General features: G+C 43.0%; 1 protein-coding gene across 1 annotated transcript; it reads right to left on the minus strand.

Moving 5' to 3' along the window:
* Nucleotide 1: 1 nt before the first annotated feature.
* Nucleotides 2–27,997, minus strand: LOC147309255 (protein NLRC3-like). The gene is made up of 10 exons (XM_086271960.1): nt 27,884–27,997; nt 24,603–24,732; nt 24,246–24,347; nt 23,156–23,234; nt 21,751–21,952; nt 19,796–21,596; nt 16,282–16,455; nt 5,716–5,889; nt 4,086–4,132; nt 2–3,937 (listed from the first exon to the last, which is right to left on the minus strand). Exons 2-10 carry the CDS (start codon nt 24,719–24,721, stop codon nt 3,399–3,401), a joined length of 3,237 nt encoding a protein of 1,078 aa, XP_086128086.1. The 5' UTR covers nt 24,722–24,732; nt 27,884–27,997; the 3' UTR covers nt 2–3,398.

Consider the following 27,997-nt stretch of genomic DNA (forward strand, 5'->3'; position numbering starts at 1 on the left):
AGAGGTCACATGATGAAGAACAAACATGGAGTCTTTGATTGATTTAGATATTTATTGATGAATGCAAACAAACCTGACACTGAACCATCGTCCAGCAGAACAAACCTGATCACATGACCTGCTGACCCAAACAGTGCAAAGCTCCATGGCAACAACAACAACAAACAGCCTCACATATGTTAACAGAGGCTGTTAGAAGCACAGAGTCTTTACAGTCTTTCTCCTGTTTGGACACAGATCTCTGCACATCTTCATCACAGTTCCTCACAGACGTGCAGAGTGTGTGGATATCAAAGCTAAGTTTCCACCATGTTTGTAGTCTGTACTGGGACTCATGGAGCATCTCTCTATGAGCACTCAGTGCGTCCCAGTTTAACCAGCAGCCTTCACACCACACATCACACAGACATGGAAACTTCAAACCTCAGACTGAAGACACCATCAGAAATAAACAGATTGTGATGAAGATGAAGAACTGCAACAGTTTGCTGTGGTTTCTTCTGTTCCTGTCAGAAATAAGAGTCTGGCAGCACTTTGCTCTCCTTCCACATGTTTAAGGAGGAAGTGAAGAAGAGCGAGTGAGTCGTCTTCCTCTGTGGGCCCAACATCAGGCAGCAGCCACGTATTTTTAAAAACCCAGCACACTGCTTCAGAAACACTGAGTCAGGTGACCAGAGTCATGTGATCAGTGAGGTCTTCACTCAGGACGTCACTGCTTCAGGACCTGATTCAGAGGTTTATAAGGACGTGGATCATTGGTGCTGATGTTGTGTGAGAGCTGGTGAACCATGGGGAACATAAATAACAACCAGGCCATCAGCAGTTCTACCCCCAGCTCTAACACCTACATAATACACTATACATATAGTTATATAGGTTATAGTATGTTGTATATACACGTAGCTGAAGCAGTTTCATTTGTAGCTTCACGCTGCACTTCACATGTTTGTCCACCAGATGGCAGCACAGAGGCCTGTGTTGGAAAGCTTTGAGTAACCAACCAGGAAATATCTGTGTGTAAAAACAGCAACACAAGAATCCAGGATGAAGACAAGAAACTCAAAGCTCACAAAACAGGTGGAGCTAATTTTGTGACGTGTTTCTGTAAAAACACCACAGAAGTGAATCATCAAAGTTTCCATGTGAGCTGATGATGCTGCTGCAGAGTTTCTGTGAACCTCCTGTGACCCCGCCTCCTCATACAGAGACATCTGATTGCTCTTCAAACTGCATCACGTGGACACATGTGATTGTGTGTTGTATTGATCCCAATGCTGGTATCAGTCCTGGATCAATAACACTGGATGGATGCGTTCAGCATGGAGCCCTGAGCTGTGTTACAGACAAACATGGAAACTGACAGGTCTGTGTCATTCACAGTCTGTAACACTTCTAAACAACAGAGGCTGACCCAAGTGCCTCAGAGCCAGGCACGCTCACATCACAGCTCTCTAAATAAGCCAGTTTCAAAATAAGAGCTGAAAGCTGTGTTTGCTTGTGTTAGCTTATTATTGTGGAGACTAACATTCAGTGATCATGTGTTCAGACTCATAATGATTACTCTCAGAAATCCTGATCTTTGTATTTACTGTGTGTTGGATCAATAACTGAGATTCATGGTATCACACAGCTGTGCTGCTGCTGATGTCAGCACATCTGGAACAATACGAGGTATCTGCTACCAGACTGAGCAGGACGTGAGACCTGTGGACTGTTTAAAGCTGTCCCTCCACAGCTCACTCAGACCTGATCCACACCTCAGTGATATTCTCTGACTTCCTCAGTAGAGACAGAAACCATTCAGATCTGGGACCATCAGCTGACTGATGATGTCACACAGACTGTGTTTTTCAGGAACAGTGATTCTGATGTGAGCCTGCTAGCTGACAGCAGACCTGATGAAAGCACATGTTCACATCTGTGAGGACAGACTGGACTCTTTGACTGCACCTTGGTTCTCCTCAGAGGTCTGTACAGGAGCATGTCCACCCCCACTGAAGATCTCAGTCACTGTGAAACATAGAAAGCTGCTTGTGTGGCCTCTGCCTCACATGTAGATACAGCTACAGGTTTCTCTGTCAGTCAGACTGAAACAGTGTCCTGATGCTGCATCATTCAGCTCTGTGCCCCAGTCAGCATCACTGGGAGCTACCAGTGTTTCTGCCCTTTTCCTGTAACACTACACTCAGCACAGGCTCAGCTGGTATCCAGTGTTGGACTTTGGCTTCAGCTGCTGTGATAGATCCTCTAACATAGATCAGCTCTGCTACATGTTGTTAGATAAGTGCAGCTGCTGTCATGTCCTGATGTTTCTCTGGCTCAGCAGCTTCTCCATCAGAGGTTCACATGGAGCTGATCCAGTATCTCCAGTAACTGTGTTCTGTGCCTCACTGGTTCATCCTTCTGTCTGTGTGACGTCAGTCAGATGTTGAAGTTAAACTCTGTAATCTTCACTGTGTCACAGAGTTCAGTGAGTCCCGTTATTCACAGTATCAATCAGATCATCAGAGAACAGCTGATCAGCAATCAGTGGTGCCAACAGCGCCTCCTGTGGTGAGAGGATGCAATAATGCAATGTAGCATTTTTCCACTCAACACTTGCAGTCATGGAAACTGTCTGTTGGATCTGTGTGACGTTGCTTTCTTGGTTAGAGTTCCTCACAAATGTCCAGATGATTCTTCTAATGAGGCGTCGACCATGTTTGCAGCTCTTTGGAAGAAAACGTCGCCCTTTGCCATCCTTACTTTTCTTTGACTTCTTCAAATGCAGCTGAACTCCAGCTGGTATTTTCTTGGACTTTGCAGCTGTTTCTGGTCATCAGTTCATTCCTGCAAACCTCTGAAGCTGAACAACAATGATGCTGCATTGCTGGCTGATCCCAAAAGGTTGATTCTGTTCATCTGGACGTTTTCAGAAACGTTTGCTCACTGATCAGGTGACTTCTTCAGTCTCAGCTGACTGCAGCTTTACAAGCTTACAAACAGCACATTTGCACAATGACTGAAAGCAGCAGCACCTGATATATATGATACTAATATAATACATATACATATATAATCCATACTAATGATGAAGGAACTGAGCTCACAGTCCATTGTTCATTCAGTGAACTACTCAGTTTATTTTGGGCCTCAGAAATGCTCACTCTGTTTGTACATCACTGTCAGCAATAGACTCATTCTGCTGTGTGGACAGGAACACATGTGACATCACTTCCTGTTTGTTTGTGACTGAAGAAGTTTACAAGGAATCATTTAGAAGAGTTTCAAACATCAACTGATTGAATCCATGAATCTGAAAACGTGTTTGTGAGTGAAAGAGACAGACATGTACAGACTGAACTATCTGTTCAACAGTCAGAGTGTTTCTGTAACAGGAGACACTCTTTACACTCCACTCAGCACAGGGACACTGAGGCACCAGGATTCCAGACTGTAAACCCAGGATAAAGAGTTTGAGTGAATGTGGTGTTGAAGGTGTGGAGGTGGATCAGAGTGTCAGAGGAGACTCTGTAGAAGGACAGAGTGCCAGCAGGACAGTCCACATACACTGCTGCTCTGTTAGAGACAGAGGAGGAGGAGGAGGAGGAGGAGGAGATGGATGTTACTCTGTTATTGTGCCTGACAGACTGAGGACCATCATCAGAGCAGATCAGACTCCAGGACTGATCATTGTATCCAAACCAACAGTCTCTGCCTCCTTTCCTTCTGATGCTTCTGTAACTCACTGATATATTAACGTCTCCTGTCCACTCGACCTCCCAGTAACAGCGACCAGTCAAACCATTTCTACACAGCAGCTGAAGATAATAATCAAATCTGTCTGGATGATCAGGATATGACTGAACCTCCCACACACGTGTCACCTTCCTGTTGTTGTCAGACAGTTGGAGCTCTGTGTTCACTGTGTTTGTGTCGATTGTGAGTTGACAGGAATCTGATGGAGAGAACAAACACAATCCAGCTGCAGTTATTGATCCATCATCTGTTCATTGATTGACACTTTGATGATGACTCCTGACATGATGAAGATGGTTGAATGTGTGCTGCTTTGTTTTCATGAATCCCATTAAAAACACACTTACACTTCCTCAGACCTGGTGTCAACCATCGGACTCCAGCAGGCTCCACCCTGAAAGGAGGAGGGGGGTCAGAGCAGCACAGTCAGCATGCACACATGGACATTACATGGCTCTCACACACACACTGTTACACACTGAGCTCAAAGCTCGGCTCCACTGTTTTATTCAAAGAAATCTACATTTATTTATCAGCACATTTAAAAACAGCTTGAGCCAAAGTGCTGCACAGAGTAGAGAGAAAATAGGAAACATACACAGTAATGACTATAAAGACTGGTCAGGATTGAAAGCTACAGAGTACAAATGTGTTTCCAACCGCTATATTCCTAACCTGTAGAAATGTTGGCCAATCAGAAGTCTAGAAGCCTCGGTGGGAAAAAGTAAACAAAGCTGGGGCATAGAAGCAGAACCGAGTCGTATGTGTGGAGGGACAGTAACTGTGTGTATATGTAAGCATTTAAACACTGCAGAGAGTAGAATTAACAGTAACAGTATTGTAGAAATTCATTTCACCCAAACAATAACGTGGCGCACAGTGTGACGTCAAAAAAGGCGCACACCTTTGACGCTGCGTTTTCTGCGTTTTCTCCGTTTTTCTCGTCCACACGTAAATGCAAAAACTGAGTTTTCGAAAATATCCACCCTGGTGGATATTTTTGGTGGATAGCTAATAACAGCAGTCTATTTAGCAGTAGCTGCTCACATTGTTATAAAGTAAAGGAAAACGATATGAGCATTAGGTTCTAATGCGTATCTGCCTTGAATTAGACGTAGGTGCTAATGGCAGCCTACTTAGCATTAGCAGCTCAGATTGTTGTAATGCTAGGGTAAGCATTACAACAATGTTGTAATGCTTACCCTAGCATTACAACATTGTTGTAATGTTAGCATTAGCCGTTCACATTGTTAAAAAGTAAGTGTTAACATTAGTGCATAATGCTAATTCGCATCAAATTAGCGTTAGTTAATAACGGCAGCCTATTTAGCATTAGCAGATAATGTTGACCTTGGCCCACTGGAAAAGTTAACAACTAAAGATTTAGGAGTGTTTCTCGATAGCTCTTTCTCATTTGAGAAACAAATAAATTCTGTTATTAAAACCAGCTGTAAGGTTTATATTGTTGATTGTCATTTATGCTTAGAAATATTTACTCATATATGCTTAGAGTTCTATAATCGATTGCATAATGATAGAGGTTTGATCCTTAGGCTACGTCCACACGTACCCGGGTATTTTTGAAAACGCAGATTTTTCTATGCGTTTGCACCTTTCGTCCACACGTAAACGGCGTTTTTGGTCACTGAAATTGGTTCGTCACTGAGATTTTTAAAAACTTAAGTTACAAAATGTTGTCTCTGTCCAAATATTTATGGACCTAACTGTAGGTCTACTTTTAAGGAAACTCTCAACATGACTTATCAGTTATCATTAATGTTCCTGCAAACAGACTCCTTGGAGACCCCCTACATAAATATCCACGTACTATCCAGCTAGACTAGTGTGTCTGTCCCTGAAAATATTCCTGCATGTGTGATTGTTCATGTCTCATCTGCAGGAAACAAACAGGAAGTGAGTGAAGGACACAGGAAATGTTTCCAGCTTGTCCTCCTCTATCAGACATTCTCTCCATACCTGAGAGTGTCCAGTCTCCAGCCTGGATCCTTCAGTCCAGACGACAACAGCTTCATTCCTGAGTCACCTGGATGATTGTAGCTCAGATCCAGCTTTCTCAGATGGGAGGGGTTGGAGCTCAGAGCTGAGGCCAGAGAAGTACAGCCTTTCTCTGTGATCAGACAGCCTGACAGACTGCAGACACACAAAACAACAATCTATCTTTTAAAGATCATTTTCTGTTTGTCACAATAACATCTATCCATTTACATCCATTCAATGTAACTTTATTTAAAAGTGACAATTCCCAACAGACAACAACAGTCGTCTGAAGCTGTTTAACAGTGTAAGGCCTCCAATATTAGAGAGAAAGCCCCAAAAACCAGACAATCCACTGTGTGCAGCACTTGGTGATGGTGGGAAGGAAGAACTCCCTTTGACACAACGATCCTCCCAGTGAAAACAGGCTCCTGGAGGAGAATCTATCAATCAATCTTTATTTATAAAGCACTTTTCATACAAAGATATAGCACAAAGTGCTTTACATGGTTAAAAGCGCCCCCCCGCCCTCCAACTCACTCCCCACACTCTCATTAACATAAACGATCATGGATACATATCCCCCCCCCACGCGCACACACACACACACACACACACACACACACACACACACACACACACACACACACACACACACACATAAAGAGTAAAATTGGGCTGGGCACACATGAGCCAGGTGAGGAAACACTATCACAGGGAGCCGGTTACAGACTGCAGCCTCCAGGCTGGGCACACAGCATATAATATAAATAGAATAACAGGATAGAATAAATAAGCATAAAATAAATAAACGCTAAGTAAAAGCTAAATTAAAAAGGTGGGTCTTGAGCCTGTTCTTAAAAACATGTACGTTCTCTGCGGCCCTGAGCTCCTCCGGCAGGCTGTTCCACAGACGAGGACCATACCACTGAAACGCTGCCTCTCCGTGAGTATGTGTCCTGACTTTAGGGACAATCAAAAGGCCAGTACCAGAGGACCTCAGGGTCCGCGAGGGTTCGTATGGTAAAAGCAGATCTGAGAGATAAGAAGGCCCAAGACCATTAAGACATTTAAAAACCAATAAAAGAACTTTAAAATCGATCCTGAAACACACGGGGAGCCAGTGCAGCGATTCTAAAACCGGTGTAATGTGGGCCCGCCCTCTGGTCTCCGTCAGCACACGAGCTGCCGAGTTTTGCAAGAGTTGTAAAGGTGAAATATTCTTCTTAGGAAGACCAGAGAGCAGGGCAGTAATCAATGCGACTGGTAATAAAAGCATGCATCAGCATCTCCGTGTTGGCCCGAGAGAGAATAGGGCGACTCTGGCTATATTTTTTAGATGATAAAATCCAATTTTGGTTACATGTTTAACATGTGGGATAAAACCAAGCTCAGAGTCAAAAATAACACCCAGGTTTTTCACTTGTAGCGAAGGACATAGTGAAAATGCCTGTAATTTAGACAAGAGTTTCTCTCTCTGAGCCTCAGGACCGACAATTAAAACTTCAGTTTTGTCCTGGTTAAGCTGTAAAAAGTTTTCTGCCATCCAAGATCTTATATCCAAGATACAGTTAAAAAGGGCATCCATTGGTCTGGTGTCATCAGGAGACACGGAGATGTACAGCTGCGTGTCATCAGCGTAACTGTGGATGTTCACTCCATGCCTCCTGATGACACCGCCGAGAGGCAACATATACAAATTAAAAAGTACAGGGCCTAGAACCGACCCTTGAGGCACACCACATGTCATTCTATGGATCTTAGAGGAGCATGTATCCATACTCACCATAAAAGATCTGTCAGAGAGACAGGAAGTGAACCAGTTGTGTACAGCACCAGAGAGGCCCACCATGTGTTTTAGTCTGTTTAAAAGAATAGCGTGGTCTACTGTATCAAAGGCTGCGCTTAGATCCAGCAGCACCAGCACTGAGAGCTTTTGGGCGTCCCAGTTACATCTAAGATCATTTAAAACCTTTAGGAGAGCCGTCTCTGTGCTGTGGTTCACCCTAAATCCAGACTGGAATATCTCCAGGATCTGTCTATCATTGAGAAAATCATTAATCTGAGTAAAAACAAGTTTTTCTAAGACTTTACTTAAAAATGGTGAGTTGGATACAGGTCTGTAGTTATTAAAATCATTACAATCCAAATTGCTCTTCTTCAGAAGGGGCCTCACCACCGCCGTTTTAAAGGCAGCAGGGAAGACACCCAACTGAAGAGAACAAAGCTCAGCTTCAAAAAAATCTACCATGACTGGTTGCAGGGTGAGGGGAAAGAGAAGAGATGAGCTCAGAGAGACACAAAAGTTAAGGACATGCAGTCGTGACATATAAAAGCATCAGGAGTGAAAAGAGGGGAGTGGAGAAGAAAGCAGAGCATCATCAACAGCCTGAGCCTATAGCAGCATAACTAAGGGATGGTTCAGGGTCACCTGATCCAGCTCGAACTATAAGCTTTATCAAAAAGGAAAGTTTGAAGCTGATCTTCAAAGTAGAGGGTGTCTGTCTCCTGAACTCAAACTGGGAGCTGCTTCCACACCAAGTCCAACATAGCTAGGCTGAGTCGTTAGATTAGTCCAAAGTAAAGTCAGAAAGTCATTATTTGTGTCACATTTTAGTGGAAATGTACAACAACTGTCCAAAAGTTATTTCTAAATCTGATATTAAACAGTTTAAATGGTGAAAAAAGCTGTAAAGAAAACAGAGTCAATAAAAGCCTCTTTACAGGGTCACCAGTTTAAAACTCAGACATTTAAACTGGTGATTCTCCTTCTCTGCTCCATTTCCTCTCTAGACTTCCTGTTCCTAGGAGGGATTTGATTGGCTGAACGTCCTTTTAGCCTTTCTTTAGTTCTTTGGGTGCTAATCAAAGAGGTAAACACACGCGTCATGTGACGTGACATAAGGAGCGCTCTGATTGGTTGGGATTGACAAACTATGGTGCTGTTTGCAAGCTTAGCTTTGCAGAGGCAAGAAAATCTCTTGGGATGCTCCACAGTGACGTTTCCACACTTTGGAGCTTCTGAAGTGCAGATGTTTGGAAACGCTGCTTCAACGTGTGGTTCAAACACTCAGATCACGTGACCTCAGCTGCCACAGGTGGCATACCTGCGGCTTCCATGTTAGCATGTTAGCTCCAACAGGTGGTCAGTGTGAGAGTAGAAGATGATATCAGTGACATCCAAACAAGGAAGGAAGAGACTGTTGAAGGCAGCGAGCTGTGACTGCTGTGAACAGTGTCCTCACACTATTTTCTCCCTGTGTCAACATACATGAGGCTGCTTCAGCTGCAACACACCACAAACACCTTTATACAACTAAATATACTGAGAGCACACTGCTGTGGTTGCTGTGGTAACATCCATATATCCAGCTGTTTGGGGCCGAGTCTGCTTCCTCATCCTTGGTTCAACCCTCAAAGTTTGATGCGTTTTTTTGAGATTTGGTTTTATTTGTTGTTCTATACACTGTGAAACAAAGCTAGAAGCCCCTGTGGTTCAGCGGGGGACTCAAACCCAGGACCCAACCTGCTCCAACAACAGTCAGAGGATTTTATTAAGTCTCATTTTCTGTTCATTAGGAAAACATCAATAATGAAGAGCACATGTTTATGGAGGCACATTCAGACCAATGACAACAGTCCATTCACACTGACCTCCACCTTTTTAAATGTGAGTAAACACATCATGGTTCTGGTGCTGACGTGGTATCAGGGACAGGTGATGATTTTGAACTCAGTCTGAGGTTTGATTACACTGAACCTGCACTGCTTTCTCCTGTTTATGACACATTTATACCCAAAGTCTCAGCTGGATAACAAAGAACGAGGAGAAACACATTTGTTGAGAGAATTGTTAACAAATGTGGTGAGAGTGTTGTAATAGTTACAGACAGAACTATGATTTATTTATTTAAATGCATTCCAGGACGTTTTTTACTCACGTTATGTCGCTTCCACGATGTTATTTTTCTCTCCTACAACGTACGTTACAATTACATTAGCATGACCATTTATCCAAATTAGGCGATGACGTCATTCAGCGACTTCCAGCAACTTTTAGGACAGCCAATAGCAATTTTCCTTACTGAGGAGTTGGCAACACTGCTAGGAGCAGTGGGTGGATGGCAGCATCATCATGAAGGATCAGTGAGAATAAATCATCATCCACAAAGAAAACCAGTCTGAGTGTCTGACGCTCTTGTTAGAAAGACGCAGTCGCAGCTTGTGGGTGCAGTTAGCTGGTTTGCTAGTTAGCTGGTTTGCTAGTTAGCTGGTTTGCTAGTTAGCTGGGAGCTAACTCACTCGAACATTTAATGCTAAACTGTCTAAATTGTGTGAGCAGCATTCATTGCTGCTCTGTGTTACTCTCCAGCCTCTCTTTAACTTATTCCTCTCAGTTTTTTTCCTCCTTACAAACTAGAAAACCTTCTTTTTCAGCTTCTCCTCCACACTCAAGCTGTGGCTAAGGTGCTACCAGCACGCATGCTCGGTGTGTCCAAATTCATGGGCTGCTTCCTCCTGAGCCGCATTTGTAGACCGATAACGTCACAGCGACGCGCCGAAGGCTGTCCAAATTCGTGGACTCCTCCGAATGCAGCCGACAAATGCGTCCTCCTTTTCCCCGAATTTGAAGGATGGGTCGGGTGTGTCCTTCGTGGCCCACCATATCCCAGAATTCATATTGCGGCCCAGCCAAACTCCAGTTTCTGGTAATGGCGACCGCTACTAAGATTTAAATTTACTCTTATTAATCTTTCTGGGTCACAAAACTTTTAACATATTTTCAGGCGAGAAAGTAGTTGTGTAAACATCAAATATCTGCTCGGTTTATCAAGATATCGCATATTTGCAAAAGTGCTTCGACGTTTTCGGAGACGTCTGCTACCCACCAGCTCGACAGCTAGCCGGGAGCTCGAGGGTCACTGATGCGGCCGAGAACGGCACAACTCCCGGCACATCATTTTCAGATCACCGCAGACTTTCGCTAATCAGGTTAAAAGTAATATATAAGTCACTTAGACAACCTAAAAATGTCATTGTTTGGCTTTTTCAGTGTTTTATTTGTTCGTGAGTAAATCGGTTTGGCTGAGATTAAAGTTATCAGATTAGATAAAATAAAACTATGAATCCCCCGGGTGGGTTCCTCCTTGGTTTTTACACAACTGAATAAACGTCAAACAGAAAACTGATTAAACAGACGTGTGAGATGGTCAACAATTTACACCAGTGTCCTGTTATATTTTAGATAGCAAGGAGCAGACGGCCGAGTTTATTAAACTCCACCGAGACAGCAGTGACGCTAATCAGAAGGCTAGACCGTCCAATTTCACGGCTGCTTACTTCCGGCCTACCCGACCTTCTGAGGACCCAGCCCACGTAGACCGCGAAGGCCGGGTGCTCAGGAGGAAGCAGCCCATGAATTTGGACACGACCACAGTCTTTCTCACTCAACAGTTACACTCGTCACCCAGACTAACACCACTCCACATGTTCACAACTAGGAGGCGCTAAAAGACCACATACAGTGAGATTATCAATAAATGTCTGCTGTGTCTGACAGTGACTTGAGTTTTTACTAACTGGCTACATGAGCAGGATTAGCTGCAGTGCTATCTTTGTAAAAGAGACTCAGCATTAGAACCAAACAGAAACATTTCTACTTTTTCTGCAGCACCAGCTGGATGCATGGAGCCTAAACTCCAGTGACAATGAGACACATACAGTGTGACTGCTGTGACTTTACAGCTGGGCCTCATTCACTGACATTAGTCAGATATGACTGACTCTAGGGTTGCAAAATTCCCGGAATTTTCAAAGATGGAAACTTTCCATGGGAATAAACGGGAATTAACGGGAATTTATGGGAATAAACTGGGAATTTTCAAAATTGAAGGTTGGCTCTTCTTAGGGAACTTAAATATAGTTGAGCAAAGTATATTTTAGCATAATATTGACAAAAACAAACAAATGCAATTCAAATACACTTGAATATCCATGCCATTCCTTAATCACATGTACAGAGCACATGCTTGCTGCATGGCTATTGAGACCACCTACTGGCACTGTGCATGCCTCCATCACATGTACACATGGACCACACTTTTGAGCCTGAAGGACAAAGAGTATTGAAGGCACACATTTGAGCCTGTGGACTTAACAAGTGAGGTAAGTTTTGATGATATTATGGGAAAATATATTCATTAAATGTTTAAATTGTGAATATCACATAAAATGTATTAATCCTATAGATAGCAATCTGATAAGATGCTAAATAAAATGCTAGCATCTGTTAGATGCTAAATAAGCCATAGCTAGTATAACATAAAGAAGATGCTAGCTTCCTCATTTGGCTGTTTTGTTTTGAAGATCATTCCAGTTGTTTAGCTAGCCTTACTATTTATATCTGTTTATTATCATATTGCAATTGTATTATTACGATCTCTTGCATTGCATTAGCATTTTTACAAGCTCTTGTTTTATTTTACAGAAAAATGCCACATGCGCTATCTGATGTGTGGAGACATTTTACACCAGCTAATGTGCAAGGGAAACCTGTATATATGTGTAAATATTGTGATAAGACGTACGTGAAGAATGCCACAAAAATGCAGCAGCACATTGCAAAGTGCAAAAAAATTCCTCAAGGCCCAACACATGCAGCAGCCAGGAGTTCCACTCAAGGGGAAAATGAATCTGTTTCAGCTGTATCAGAGTCAGATACCCACTCATCAGCTCCTGGTCCCTCTGGCATCGGAGGATTCTTTGATTTTATGGATGACACTAGCCAGAAAAACGCAGATGAGTGTTTCGCTCGTGCAATCTATGCAACTGGCTCACCCCTGATGCTGACATCCAATGTGTACTGGAAGAGATTTTTGAATGTTCTCCGACCAGCATACATTCCCCCAACCAGACATGCATTGTCTACTCATCTACTGGATGAAGAGTTCAGTCGAGTTCAAGCAAAGGTGAAACAGACCATTGACCAAGCTGACTGTATTTCAGTCATCACTGATGGATGGTCCAATATCAGGGGACAAGGAATTATTAACTACATAATCACCACTCCTCAGCCTGTGTTCTACAAGAGTGTAGACACAAAGGAAAACGGACACACAGGCCAATACATTGCAGATGAGCTAAAAGTGATCATCAATGACCTTGGACCAGATAAGGTTTTTGCACTGGTCACTGACAACGCAGCCAACATGAAGGTTGCCTGGGCACATGTGGAGGAGACCTACCCACATATAACTACTATTGGCTGTGCAGCCCATACACTAAATCTTCTCCTAAAAGACATAATGGCACTAAAAACAATGGACACTCTGAATAAGAGAGTGAAGCAAGTTCTGAAATATGTTAAAGGCAAACAAGTAACTTCCGCTACATTTCTGTCAAAGCAAAAGGAAAAGAACAAGAGTACTACACTGAAGCTTCCCAGCATAACGCGATGGGGTGGTGATGTTATCATGTTTGACAGCCTTCTGGAGGGAAAGGAGTCTCTGCAAGAGATGGCCATATCCCAGTCTGTAGGCATCGACAGTGACATCAAGAAGGTCATCTTGGATGATGTGTTCTGGGAAAGAGTATCTAGCAGCAGGAAAATCCTCAAACCTATTGCAGCAGCAATAGCGAAGATAGAGGGGGATGGTGCCATCTTGTCAGATGTCCAGTGCCTTTTTGCAGAACTCAAAGAAGAAATCCAGACAATTCTGCCCACTTCCCCACTACTGAAAGCAGAGGAAACGGCTGTGGTCAAGTCATTGGAACGGCAGAGGGAGCATGCACTGGCTTCATGCAGCCAGTGCATGCAACAGCATACATGCTGGACCCCAAATATGACAAGGGCATACTTTCTGGGGAAGAGATCAACGGTGCCTATGCGGTCATTACAGCCATGTCTGACCACCTGGGTCTCGATAAAGGCAAACTTCTAGGCAGTTTGGCAAAGTATCGAACAAAGCAAGGCCTTTGGAAAGGGGATGGAATATGGCAGTCATGCCAGCACATATCTGCAGCCACCTGGTGGAAGGGACTATGTGAATCTGAGGCCCTTGCACCTGTAGCCTCCATCCTCCTCCAAATCCCACCATCATCAGCCGCCTCCGAGCGCAACTGGTCACTGTTTGGCAACACCCACACAAAGGTTCGCAACAGGCTCACAAATGTGAGAGTGGAAAAGCTGGTCGGCATTCGGGCAAACCTACGGCTCTTTGAGCCTGACACAGAGCCATCCTCAACAAGGCTGGAAAGTGACACTGAAGAGGAAGACTCAGAGTTGGATGCTGAGGAAGTGGACATGTTGTTGGATGATGATGAGGTCCAGGAAGAGTCTATTGACTGAGCAAAAATGAGAAAAGAGGATTGCTTGAAGGAAGATTTGCATGTTTAATGGGACGTTTTGGAGGATAAGTGGCATTTTTCATTTAACCTTTTGAATGGGACTTTGTGGAGATTTTTGGACAGGGGGCATTTTTGAATGAGCGGGGTTAGGGGATGGTAATATTGAACTCAACATTTCTGTTTTTATTCATCCATGAAACAAGTTATTGAAACGTGTTCTATTCTACTGTACTTACAAATAAATCTGTTGAAATATCTGTTGAAAACATTTTGCATGGAGGTTTTCTTATGATTTCTGTTTATATTTATGCTTGGAAATAATATATTCCCAGTTAGTTCTCCTAAATTCCCATTAATTTCCATAATTCCCATTATTTCCATGGAAAGTTTCCAATATGGAATATTTCCAAAATTCCCAAGCTTAACTTACCATGGAAATTTACCAGAAACTTTTTGGAAATTTACCGGAAATTTTCCACCCCTTTGCAACCCTAACTGACTCTATATCACACTTAAAGCTTCCTGTAAATGAAAGAATCAGTGAAAACGAGGCACTTCAGTTGATTTTAAACAAAAACTCTGAACATAACCTGATCCAGACCAGGTTATTGGTTCAGCATCAGTAACCATGGTGATGTAGCCAGGTAAACACAGAGACAGACAATTTATGCTCACAATCGCACATCTCCAGTTAACCTTGCATGCATGTTCTTGGACTGTGGGAGGAAGAGTACCTGAAGACAACCCACATAGACCACACTATCTCCCCTATTTACAGAATTATAATCTAATTAGATGATAAAGTAATAAATTATTTGGTATTTTAATAAAAATACATTTTAGCAATAGTTTATAAGTCAACAATTATAGTTTTAAAAAAAGTGACAAATCAAACAGTCAATAAATCTTCTACAGCTGAAACTAATGTAGACAATGTCGGGGGAGGAAGTAAAAGTAAAAACCAGAGACGATAACTACCAAAATAAAACGGGAAGTGAATAACATTCAAGCTCACTTTAAGCTCAACAGTCAAATTCAGTTTTATATTAATCTATTGTTTTGAATTTTTGTTTACATTTTATGTTTAAGTGAGGCAATGAGTCATATCACTATGACCAAATACATATTTCATCTTTTCAGTCAGAAATAATCAATTGATCATATTTTTATTACTAAAATTTTCTGAAAATCAAATTCTGATATCTGAACAAACAGCTCTGTAAAAACCTTCAGAATACAGGAATCGAACTAGAAGGTTTGGTGGATGAAGCACTGCTAAAATAAAGAATTTGGACTCAGAGGAGCAGATGGGACATTTCATTGCAAATGAAAGACAGAAAGTGAACAAATATCACTAAAAACCCCAGACGCTAATTTCTACATTAAGACTTTTTTCAAATCAACGATTTAAAAAACAAAAACAAAAAAAAAGACGCCGATTGTACCGCATTTTGATCCGGGACGTAATCTGCATGAAAACAAGCGCTCACTCTTCCTGCTCAACAAATGATAAGGGCGGAGCCTTATACCACGTGATACAGAAGCTGCCGTGTGATGCTAAAATTAGCAGGAAAAAACAACGGAGAGCACGTCAGGGATGACGAGAAAGTGACAGGAGAAAATCCGTCCCGGTCAACCACCCAAACACCAATAACGGGAACCTTATACAGCGCTTCCCTATACCCGTCGAACTCGCGCAGGCACAAAGAAACTACGGAGGCTATTACTTATCACCTGACCAAAGATATGGCTCCATCAACACTGTGCAAAACGAGGGATTTAGGAAAACGATCAACACCCTAGACAAACACTACACAGTGCCGTCCCGCAACTATTTTTCTATTGTTGCACTACCTGCTCTGTACACGCAGCGTCGAGCAACGGTGGAGACGGAATTTCAAGCAGGACAACATTTTGTTGTTTTTATGTTCAGTCTCAACTGTTATGAAGTTGATGTGCAGTTAATAAGTGCAATAAATATTTATACTGGAAAAGAGAATCGTGAGAGAATCGTGATCTCAATTCTAAGCCAAAAAATCGTGATTCTCATTTTATGCAAAATCATGCAGCCCTAGTCAACACTAAGAGATGACACTAACATAAAACTATTACAGAAGTTTAACTGACTTTTTTCCCCATTTAGTGGCTTCTTATTGGTTAATTCTGTCAATTCATGAAAAGCACAACATAACTTGATCTCACCTCAGAGTATTCAGTTTACAGTGTGGACTTCTCAGTCCTGCAGAAAGAAACTCCACTGCTGGATCCTGCAGGTTGTTGTTACTTAAGTCCAGCTCTCTCAGTGTAGAAGACTGGGAGCTGAGAACTGAGGACAGAGCTTCATACCCTCTTTCAGAGAGATCAGGGACACTCAGCCTAAAAAACAAAAACAAAATAAAGACATAATCTGAAAAATTGTCATTTGATAACAAACTGTTTGTGATTAATTTAAATCACTTCTTGTGTTGAACCTTTGAAAGAAAGACAAATGTCAGTGTGCATTACTATTTATGGCTAAAAAACGTTTTAGTTTAAAAATGTTCCCTGTGTAAATATAAAGACCTGGAACTTGTTCATTAAATGCTAAACAAAAACAAGTGATGACTCATTCTGTGAACAGGTGACAGTAGGGCTGCACGATTTTGCATAAAATGAGAATCACGATTTTTTGGCTTAGAATTGAGATCACGATTCTCTCACGATTTTCTTTTCCAGTATAAATATTTATTGCTAGGGATGGGTACCGGTGTCCGGTGTTCTGACATAAACGGTAGTAACCAGACCGAAAAGCAGCGCACATTTCGGTGCTTTATTTCGGTGCTTTATTTTCCTGAGCTGTGATACACTTCTAGCCAATCATTTTACGTTTCCGAGGATAGTAGGCGGGGCCGGGTACGTACGTTCTGTTAGAGCAGAGCTACAGATTAAAAATGTCCAAGGCGAAGCGGTCAAAGTCTGGCTGTACTTCACAGCAAAAGATGCAAACTCAGCAGCAACAAGTGCTTTAAGCTGATACTGTGATACTGTCAAAGGAGGTAACACCTCGAATCCGATGAAACACCTGGCGACGCATAGCGTTTTTTTTAAAAGCCCAGAAATGCGCCGTATTTGATAGCTTGCTGCGAGACCTCACACCGAGCGCATCTACTGCGGGTGTGGTGCCTGTTATCGACCCGGAGTTAGAACATCCCCCAAAAACCCGAAGAGGAGAGTCCTGGCCCCTAGCCCTGCCAGTGTAGCAGAAATGATGAGGATGATGATGCAGCAGCAGCCGTTCTTCTCTGCATGAGTAGCTTCATGTTGTTCGTGTGTAATTTACGTTGAGTAGGCTAACCACGTTATTACATTAATGCATGTAAGGTGAACTAGCAAACATCATCATAGCTACATGCTGCTGTCTTCTTGTTTGATGGCAGATACTCCCTTCACCCTGGCCAAAAAGGCTAAAATGACCAAAGAAAAAGTGGAAAACAGCTAAACATGAGAGGTTTTTGGACAAAGTTTGTGTTTTTTCCATTGTTTAAGCACTGCTTCCAGTCAAGAGTGATACCATATATGCCCCATAGCTGCAGGAAAGGCACACATTGTTATCTTTTTACAAAAAAACCAGCTGAACATGAGAGGTTTTTGGACAAAGTTTGTGTTTTTTCCATTGTTTAAGCACTGCTTCCAGTCAAGAGTGATACCATATATGCCCCATAGCTGCAGGAAAGGCACACATTGTTATCTTTTTACAAAAAAACAGCTGAGCATGAGAGGTTTTTGGACAAAGTTTGTGTTCTCCATTCTTTAAGCACCGTTTGAGCACCGGCACCGTTTCAAAAGTACCGGTTTGGCACCGGTATCGGATAAAACCTAAACGATACCCATCCCTATTTATTGCACTTATTAACTGCACATCAACTTCGTAACAGTTGAGACTGAACATAAAAACAATAAATAAACATAAAAACAACAAAATGTTGTACTGCTTGAAATTCCGTCTCCACCGTTGCTCGACGCTGCGTGTACAGAGCAGGTAGTGCAACAATAGAAAAATAGTTGCGGGACGGCACTGTGTAGTGTTTGTCTAGGGTGTTGATCATTTTCCTAAATCCCTCGTTTTGCACAGTGTTGATGGAGCCATATCTTTGGTCAGGTGATAAGTAATAGCCTCCGTAGTTTCTTTGTGCCTGCGGGAGTTCGACGGGTATAGGGAAGCGCTGTATAAGGTTCCCGTTATTGGTGTTTGGGTGGTTGACCGGGACGGATTTTCTCCTGTCACTTTCTCGTCATCCCTGACGTGCTCTCCGTTGTTTTTCCCGCTAATTTTAGCATCACACGGCACAGCTTCTGTATCACGTGGTATAAGGCTCCGCCCTTGTCATTTGTTGAGCAGGAAGAGTGAGCGCTTGTTTTCATGCAGATTACGTCCCGGATCAAAATGCGGTACAATCGTCGTTTTTTTTTTGTTTGTTTTTTTAAATCGTTGTCATTTGGAAATGAGATCGCACACAAGTATGAATCGAGATCGCGTTTTTCTAATGATTAATCGTGCAGCCCTAGGTGATAGGCAAGACTGTAAGTATGTAGCAATGAGAGGGAAGGCTGGCTCATATCCTGGTGAGTGAGGGTTAGTTACTCTAGGAAAAGGTCAAGGTATGATTGAGAGATTCTGGGAGACTGAACCAGTGAAATGGAAATTCGTTCAATTAAAGCAGATATAGTGATTAGTCCTTCCATCAGTCGTCCACAAAGCAGTGAGATAAAGTCTCAAGTCTCATTCTGCACAGTGTAAATGTCAGTGTCCTCCGGGTCCTCACTGATCATTGCATTCTGTCACAAATTGTCATGGTTCACAGACTGTGTACAGTCGGAAATCAAAGTGCACGACATTGGAGAGATTGAAAAACAATCAAGCATGCAGATCTAACAACAGGAAACCAGAAGAAACACGAGGAATATAATTGATTCAGCAGCTGCAGATCCTTGGAGCTGTACTGGTGAGGCAGATTGTAACATATAGAAGTGAACTCATCTTCAGCTGAGCAGTGCACTGATGCAGAGCAATAAGACCAGAGGAGCAATGAGGGAGTTGATCACCTACGGCTCCATCACAGTCTTTGAACGTCTTCAGTCAGTACAGAATCATGCTGCGAGGCTTTTAACCAGCACATTAGACTGGACATTACTCCAGTTTAATCTCTTCACACTGGTAACCAGTTCATTTTAGGCGTTATTTAAAGTTTTAGTCCTTACTTTTAGTCCCAGTTTATGTTTCTGACTTTCTACAATCCTACAGCTCTTCTCACATCTGAGATCTTCCAGTCAAAGGCTTTTACTGGTCCCACTAACTCATTTATTCAGACTCTAGTATTCAGAGTGGCCTTTAACTAGTTTTAGGCTGTATGATGTTCAGTGTTTGCTGTTTAATGTTTTTATCTTCTGTGTTTTTATTGCCTGTTTCTATTGTAAAGCACTTTGTGGTTTTTGACCTGTGAAAGCTGCTGTATAAAGAAATTTACTTACAGGATGATTCTGGACGTGACTTTGATAAAAGCTGACACCCAGATATGTTTAAGACACTCTGACATTTACTGCTGCCATCAAACATTAACTATAATATACTGTATTTAGTGCTGATGATCATGTAAAAAAATATGTTTAAGTTTTTAAGGGTCCATCACACATGATACTGTTTATGTTATAAATAAAGCCTGATCACATGTTTACTCACAGAGCTTTGTTGGAGGCTTTGATCACTGGCAGCAGCCTCAGAAGAGCCTCCTCTGAAGCAGAGTATTTCTTCAGGTCAAACACATCCAGATCTTCTTCTGATGACAGTAAGATGAAGACCAGAGCTGACCACTGAGCAGGAGACAGTTTATCTGTGGAGAGACGTCCTGATCTCAGGGACTGTTGGATCTCCTCCACTAGAGAACGATCATTCAGTTCATTCAGACAGTGGATCAGATTGATGCTTTTCTCTGCAGACAGATTCTCACTGAGCTTCTCCTTGATGTACTGGACTGTTTCCTGATTGGTCTGTGAGCTACTTCCTGTCTGTGTCAGCAGACCCCGTAGGAGAGTCTGATTGGCCTGCAGTGAAAGACCCAGGAGGAAGCGGAGGAACAAGTCCAGGTGTCCATTTGGACTCTCTAAGGCCTTGTCCACAGCACTCTGGTGGAGAGATTGAAGTTTTGGTTTGTTAAATAATTTAGATTTCTTGGAGGTTGTTTGTTGTTCTTCCAGCAGATTGAGTCCAGAGTTGATGAAGGTCAGATGGACATGAAGAGCAGCCAGAAACTCCTGAACACTCAGATGGATGAAGCAGAACACCTTGTCCTGGTACAGTCCTCTCTCCTCTTTAAAGATCTGTGTGAACACTCCTGAGTACACTGAGGCTGCTCTGATATCGATGCCACACTCTGTCAGGTCTGATTCATAGAAGATCAGGTTTCCTTTCTGCAGCTGATCAAAAGCCAGTTTTCCCAGAGACTCCATCATCTTCCTGCTCTCTGGACTCCAGTGTGCATCTGTCTCAGCTCCTCCATCATACTTGACCTTCTTCACTTTGGCCTGAACCACCAGGAAGTGGATGTACATCTCAGTCAGGGTCTTGGGCAGCTGTCCTCCCTCTCTGGTTTCCAGCACATCCTCCAGAACTGTAGCAGTGATCCAGCAGAAGACTGGGATGTGGCACATGATGTGGAGGCTTCGTGATGTCTTGATGTGGGAGATGATGCTGCTGGCCTGCTCCTCATCTCTGAATCTCTTCCTGAAGTACTCCTCCTTCTGTGGGTCAGTGAACCCTCTGACCTCTGTCACCATGTCAACACAATCAGGAGGGATCTGATTGGCTGCTGCAGGTCGTGTGGTTATCCAGAGGCGAGCAGAGGGAAGCAGTTTCCCCCTGATGAGGTTTATCAGCAACTCATCCACTGAGGTGGACTTTCTAGGGTCAGTTAGGATTGTAGTTTTGTGGAAGTCCAGAGGAAGTCGACACTCATCCAGACCATCAAAGATGAACACAACCTGGAAGTCTTCAAAGCTGCAGATTCCTGCTTCTTTGGTTTCAGTAAAGAAGTGATGAACAAGTCCCACCAAGCTGAACTTTTCCTCTTTCAGCACATTCAGCTCTCTGAAAGTGAATGGAAATATGAACTGGATGTCCTGGTTGGCTTTGTCTTCAGCCCAGTCCAGGCTGTATTTCTGTGTTAAGACTGTTTTCCCAATGCCAGCCACTCCCTTTGTCAGCACTGTTCTGATTGGTTCATCTCTTCCAGGTGAGGCTTTAAAGATGTCTTCTTGTCTGATGGTTGTTTCTGGTCTGTCTGGTTTCCTGGATGCTGTTTCAATCTGTCTGACCTCATGTTCATCATTGACCTCTGCAGTCCCTCCCTCTGTGATGTAGAGCTCTGTGTAGATCTGATTCAGGAGGGTTGGGTTTCCTGCTTTAGCGATGCCCTCAAACACACACTGGAACTTCTTCTTCAGGGTGGATTTAAGGTTACGATGACAAACTGCAGCTTGAAGTTCTGAATAATAATAATAAAAATGCAACTTTAACAATCATATTTTACAAATCGCTGACGACATTTTCTGACCCACTGAGAAATGACTGAACACACTGGTGTCATGAGTGTCTCATTTATCTAACAGCTTAAAACCTTAAGTAAGAAATCCTCTTACGTCTCTGCAGACGGTCAGCCAGCTCCTCCTGCTTCATTCTCCTCAGGAAGTCCACTGTGATCTTCACAAATGCCTCTCTGCTGCTCCTCTGCTCATCATCCTCCCTCTGAAACTCCAAGCACTGGGGCTTATTTGGATTCAGAGCCTTCTGGATCTTCTTCAGCTCGTTCTTCACAAACGTGATGATGTTGTCCTCCAGCAGCTGGAACAGAATATTTATGAATGACCCACCACTCTGAACTTCAGTCCACACAACATCCACTTCTTTACAATCAAGAAGCAGATCATCCACGATCTCCTCACCAATTATAAGTTTGACTTTATCTGATTAACTGAGAATTTCTCCACAACTCCACGGTCCCAAAACGCTGATTCTGTTCATATGAATGCAGCGATTTCAGTGGGAGAAACATTTCACTGGTGTTCAGAGCTGAACTACCAACAGGTTGATGATCGAAGCCAGAAACTTGGCGATGTTATAGGTGACAGAGTTGATCATACAGACAGCTGGTCTTAAAGGTTCACTCTGTTTACACATACAGATCAGTATTTAAGGTTTGACTCTCATCATCCACTGGAGCACAAACTGGGCGTCATCAGGACGCTACAACACAGAGCGAACGCCATCCCCACAGACACAGCAGCCAGGGAGGCAGAAGAACATCACATCAAGAAGGTCCTGAGGAAATGTGAACCAGCTGACCAAACACATCCTGCTGCAGGATGTTAACATAGCAGCACACTGATGATCCACTCACTGTGAACAACACATTTGGACCTGATTTGCTGCTCTGGTTTACACGTGTGTGTAACTCTTAGAGCTGATTGGCTGCTTTTTATGGGGGCTGGGTCTTTGGAAAGTGAGCAAACCACAGTTTTAGTAACACACCCTGAACTGCACACTTTAACAAACAACATGAGATTTTAACTGTAATGTAAAAATCCTGTGATTCACTGTTATTAAGCACAAACACATCTATGGCCCCGTTTCCATTAGTAGCTGCTCAGATCGACTCGCCACAGGTCGCCACGACTGGACTGGATCCACTGGTTTCCATTACACCACCTAATGTGGTCGTCTGAATACAGCAGAGTGTTGACTCACATCATTAGTAAGTGCTAATGCTGCTAATTTCCATCATGTTTGTCATTTATTTCTCAGAGTTATTGAAGAAACAGTTATTCAGCTTCATTCCCACTGATCTCGACTACAAACTGTTTCACTTTGGTTTCTGTTTAAAGCCTCGATGTTTAAAACGTTTCCCTGTGATCACATTTGCACCGTCTGATTTCAAAGTTTGTTTCTTTTGGTCATTTAGTCCACAGAGTCCTTGGTGTTCTGAAAGGGACCTATAAACAAATGTATTAATATTAATAATAAAGTAGTTGTTGTACATGTACAGACCATAAACATGGAGTCCAGCTGTGTTTGATGCTGCTGGGCAGACTGACCACTGGGACCCTCTGAGCTCTGCTGCTCCACTCTGTGGATGAACCATGGACACACACATGAAGCCACTTTCATTATTAAAATGTGAATTTAGCCTCTAAAAGCTGTGTTCAGTCAGTGTTGCTGCTTCCCTGTGTCTGACCTCACGTATGTGCTTCTGAAAGAACTGTTAAAAATCCCGTAAACACTTTTTAACCTGTGAAAAAACCTTTTCAGAACAGTTTAAGCTGTTATATGTTGAACTCTTGGCTGACATCATATTAAATGTGGCGATCGTGGCTCAAGAGTTGGGAGTTCGCCTTGTAATCGGAAGGTTGCCGGTTCGAGCCCCGGCTTGGACAGTCTCGGTCGTTGTGTCCTTGGGCAAGACACTTCACCCGTTGCCTACTGGTGGTGGTCAGAGGGCCCGGTGGCGCCAGTGTCCGGCAGCCTCGCCTCTGTCAGTGCGCCCCAGGGTGGCTGTGGCTACATTGTAGCTGCCATCACCAGTGTGTGTGTGTGTGTGTGAATGGGTGAATGACAGGTTGTGTAAAGCGCTTTGGGGTCCTTAGGGACTAGAAAAGCGCTATACAAATACAGGCCATTTACCATTTACCATAAATGCTGTGGACTCAGAATATGATGTCACTCAAGTTTACATGTGTGAAGGCAGACGAGTCAGTACTTTGGTGATACAGTGTAAAGCTGCACTGATTTCCATGAACAGCACTGTGGTTCAGTGTTGTCCTGATGGAGTAACAGCAGCCAGTATGATCCAGGCTTTAGCTGCTGGGTCTCTGTGTGACCTCTCAGACTGTTTAACAGATCAGACACAAAGAGCATCAGAGCTGTTCTTTAAAGACAAACATGAACCCACTCAGGTCACACTTTCCCCACAGATATGAGCATCACTGTCCTCAAACAGCAAATGACCAAGTCGAACATTTGGATCTTTTCTCTTTCATTGTTTTCTTTTTAATGAATCTTTGTAACAATCTGAGGATGTTTCAGGTCATATTTATCCAGGAAACACAAACATGTAAAGGAGTCATCACAGCTCTCTGACCTCGTTGCTCCAGGTTCACCACTGAAGTTTGGATTTCCACCTTTGGACCGGTCACTCCTCACAGACGGACAGCTGGACCCTGCAGACTGTGACCTCTGACCTCTGCAGACACAAACATGATTGAAGCAGCTGTGATGACACAGACTGCAGATAATGCAGCTGTTTCCTGTCAGTAACATCCTCTTAGATTAGAGTTCAGCTTTTTACAGGAAAACTGGACAAAACTGATTTTTGTTACAAACTCATTTTCATTTCCTCTCAGCTCACAAACACAGTCAGACAATCAACCAGAGTCAACACTGATTATAATGTCAGTGCAGAATTATTTCTGTTACTCAGTGAGTTCAGCTCTCTGACCTCGTTGCTCCAGGTTCACCACTGAAGCCTGGATTATGATCTTTGGACCGGTCACTCCTCACAGACGGACAGCTGGACCCTGCAGACTCTGCTCTGTCCTCCTCTTCCTCCATCATCATCTTCAGTCAGTCTGAGAGGTAAACCACAAACACTCAGTGAGTTCACATTAACAGGAGTAACCGAGTTACAGTCGCTGACCTCTGACCTGTCATGTGACCTAGAAACCAGGTCAATATGTCTGTAGGTTCAGTCATCCAGGTCATGTGATCTAAGGAGCTTGGAAAGAAAAGAGATGTCTTTAAGTTTCTGGAAGACGTTTCATCCGAGAAGCTTCTTCAGTTTTAAAACCAAACGGTGGAGAGTCCCAGATATTTAAACCTGAGACGGAAAGAAAGCATGTCGCTGACCCACCACTGATCATGATCAATGGTGGGTCAACAATATAAACACTTATTTCAAGGATGAAACTGTGAGTCTGATCATCTTGAGCACAAACATCTGGAGCACAGACATCTGGAGCACAGACATCTGGAGCACAGACATCTGGAGCAGCATGTCGATGCTGTTGGTTGAGATGCTGAAGACTGAAGTCCAGGCAGCTCCAGCAATGATCCACTGATGTGGTTTTATTCCACGTATGAATGTTGTTATTGACAGAGATGAAGTTACTCAAAAAAGTCATTATTACACATATTACACAGAACACTTTAATTAAAAGTAATGGAGTATGTTACGTCATTACTCCTCATAACAGTACTTTCATGTTACTGTGTAAAATGAGCTGAAACACTGTCTCATAATCACCATAATCTAAAGCTGAGGTACAGCCCCACACACCAACACAGATCCTGATGAGGTCACGTGATGTTTCTCTGAGTGTTTATGAACACAAATCAAAGATGAAACAGCACAAAGACACTTCAAAGTAGGGTTGCCAACTCCCTGAAAAATAAATAAGGGACACCTCGTGGCCAGGGCCGGGCGACCCAGTTGTCTTCACCCTTCCCAGTGTGGTGAATTTTCTAGCTCTTTTTTTGTGTGTGAAATTATTTTTTTAACCATTTGACTTGAATTTGATTTAAGTAGATGCATATTCTATTCTTTGTGATATGAACACATGTGAAACAAATGATCATTTAGCCATTTATTTTTAGCTCACAATGACAACATTAACACAGTAAAACAGGTCTCTTTCTTAAACAGAAGCCTGTCATGCTTAACTTTTGAGAATATAAGTAAATCTTTCTTTAAAAGCACTCTGTCCTGCTTAACTTAAAATAATAGAAAACAATAGAAAGAAAAACATTCTTGTAACTGTGCACATTTAGTGCATTTAGTACAATTGGCTTCAGTTGAGGTATTATTTCAGCTTTTCTAATGCTAATCAGCTGCTCCTGTTTGTAAACCCGCTTGTTCCCATGATTACGCATCTTAACTCATCATCATTATTCATCTATGTATTACTTTTATGTATTAGTCATCTATTTGTTGTAATCATCTATCCTTGCAGTTGTTTATTACACAAAATAAATTATATTATCACACTTCTGGCCACATAGCGCTGATATTCACTGCACATGCCCATATTAACGTTTTCCAGCCAGGTGTTTTCCTTTTCCCATTCTTCCCTTTCTCTGAACAAACATTGCTGCTCTAACGCTGGGCTCACACTGTGCGGTTTTAGGCCCATTTTGAGCCGATTTTTGAGTGATCGGACCGATTTTGGCCTTCATCGTGCATCGTGTAGTATACGTGGGGTAACGAGAAGTGATTAACACCTCACGACCAGCTCCCGATCATCAATCGCTCGTGAGGGTGTCACCACAGCCGCTCACACTGCTCGCGCGCAAACACGTAAACGCCGTGAAAAAGACGGAGCAGCACGGCTGTGCAGCGTGTGATCTGGACACAAGCGATGGAGGCACAACTTGTAGAACTTTGGAAAGCTCATCCGAGCCTTTTCGATGTGGCATCACAAAATTATCACGACCACAACAACCGTGAAAATAGTTGGATCTACATTGCTGCTCAATCACAGCTGCCTGATCATGTTTTTCATTAGCAATTTAGCAAAGTTGATGGTGGTGGTGTGTGTGTGTGAGTGAAAGACAGAGAGAGAGTGACAGATTTTCTGTTATAACCTTCGTGTTATGGAGGCACAGTGTGAGCACTCAGGTCGCATCAGAGCATCGGGCGGTATAGTGTGAGAGTACATCGTGACCTGCAAACTTCTAACCCCTGCGAGTCAATCGTGCAGTTTGAGCAGGAGCTGAATAACGCGACTGAAAAAAATCGCACAGTGTCTGCCCAGCTTTAGGTGTACTGTCGTCCGAGACTTGCACCGCAGTGTCTGCGTTTGTTTCCCTGTTGGCCATGCTTCTTGTTGTGGTCATCTGTTGTCTTCTGGTATTTTCTCTGTAAGCGACCTTTCCTCGACCAATGAGATGAGCGGTAATCTGAATTGTCATACTCGAATTGTCATAAGTGTGCTGTCAGCTCATTGGTCACAAAGCAGGAGAGGGGCTGGGAATTATGTTTTCAAACAAAGCGTTAATTCCATTAACATTTATAGACTACTTTTGATTCTCACTGTATTACGGGACAAAGTGCGTCGCTTATTAGCTCAATACGGGACGTGTACTTTTGTTTCTAAATACGGGACGATTCCGTATTTTAAGGGACGGTTGGCATCCCTACTTCAAAGTGATTCTACTGTAGAAACATGAACAGGTAGAAACCTGCAGCCTGACTGCTCATCACTTTGTTACCTGTTCAGGTTCAGCAGCAGCAGCTCACTTTATCACGGTGCTGGTCTGGGGTCAGTGTTTACTCAGCTTTAACATCACTCTGGGTTCTTGGCTAGCTTAGCGTTAGCTTAGCTTTAGCTTAGCGTTAGCATGCTGTCAGGTGTCTCGTGTGGTGTGTAAATATTAATCACAGTGACAGTAAAGGAGGTAAAGGGCTGTGACGTCATCACGTACGCTGCGTCCTCTGAGTGAACTCACAAAGTACAAACTACAAGCACACAAACACGAACGTAGCTCAGAGTGGCGGACACACTCGGCCTCGTTGGTCCAGCTGTGAGTCCGTTACCGTGAACTATGGAGCGGCAGATTTGTGCTGAACTAAGCTGCACACAGCTGATGTTAGCCAGGAAACATTACACACTGACTTTAATACAAACACACACAGTTTGTTGTGTGAAGAACTCAAACATGAGCTGAACAAACAGTAAAGTTCCTAAAGACAAACTGTTAAAGGAGGAAACAAAGCAAACTTACAGTTTCTTCACACACCAACAACAAGCGCCACTCCACGAAGTTCAGGAAGTGAAAGTAAACTTTCAGCCTAATGCGGCGTTTGAAGACAATCAGGGGCTTTGAATCACTGCTGCG

Source organism: Aulonocara sp. 'chitande type north' Nkhata Bay, linkage group LG18 (genome assembly GCF_057382095.1).
Source record: "Aulonocara sp. 'chitande type north' Nkhata Bay isolate Kocher_YH1m ecotype deep benthic linkage group LG18, A_spYH_male_GT1.1, whole genome shotgun sequence".
Taxonomy (NCBI): domain Eukaryota; kingdom Metazoa; phylum Chordata; class Actinopteri; order Cichliformes; family Cichlidae; genus Aulonocara; species Aulonocara sp. 'chitande type north' Nkhata Bay.

Excerpts from the sequence above, each read along its gene's own strand:
- LOC147309255 (XM_086271960.1), bottom strand. The coding sequence starts at position 24,721 with ATGATGATGGAGGAAGAGGAGGACAGAGCAGAGTCTGCAGGGTCCAGC. Across the intron at positions 23,235-24,245 it reads GGTGAACCTGGAGCAACGAG|AGTGGAGCAGCAGAGCTCAG; the intron begins GTCAGAGAGCTG and ends GTTCATCCACAG. Across the intron at positions 3,938-4,085 it reads GACACCAGGTCTGAGGAAGT|ATTCCTGTCAACTCACAATC; the intron begins GTAAGTGTGTTT and ends TCTCTCCATCAG.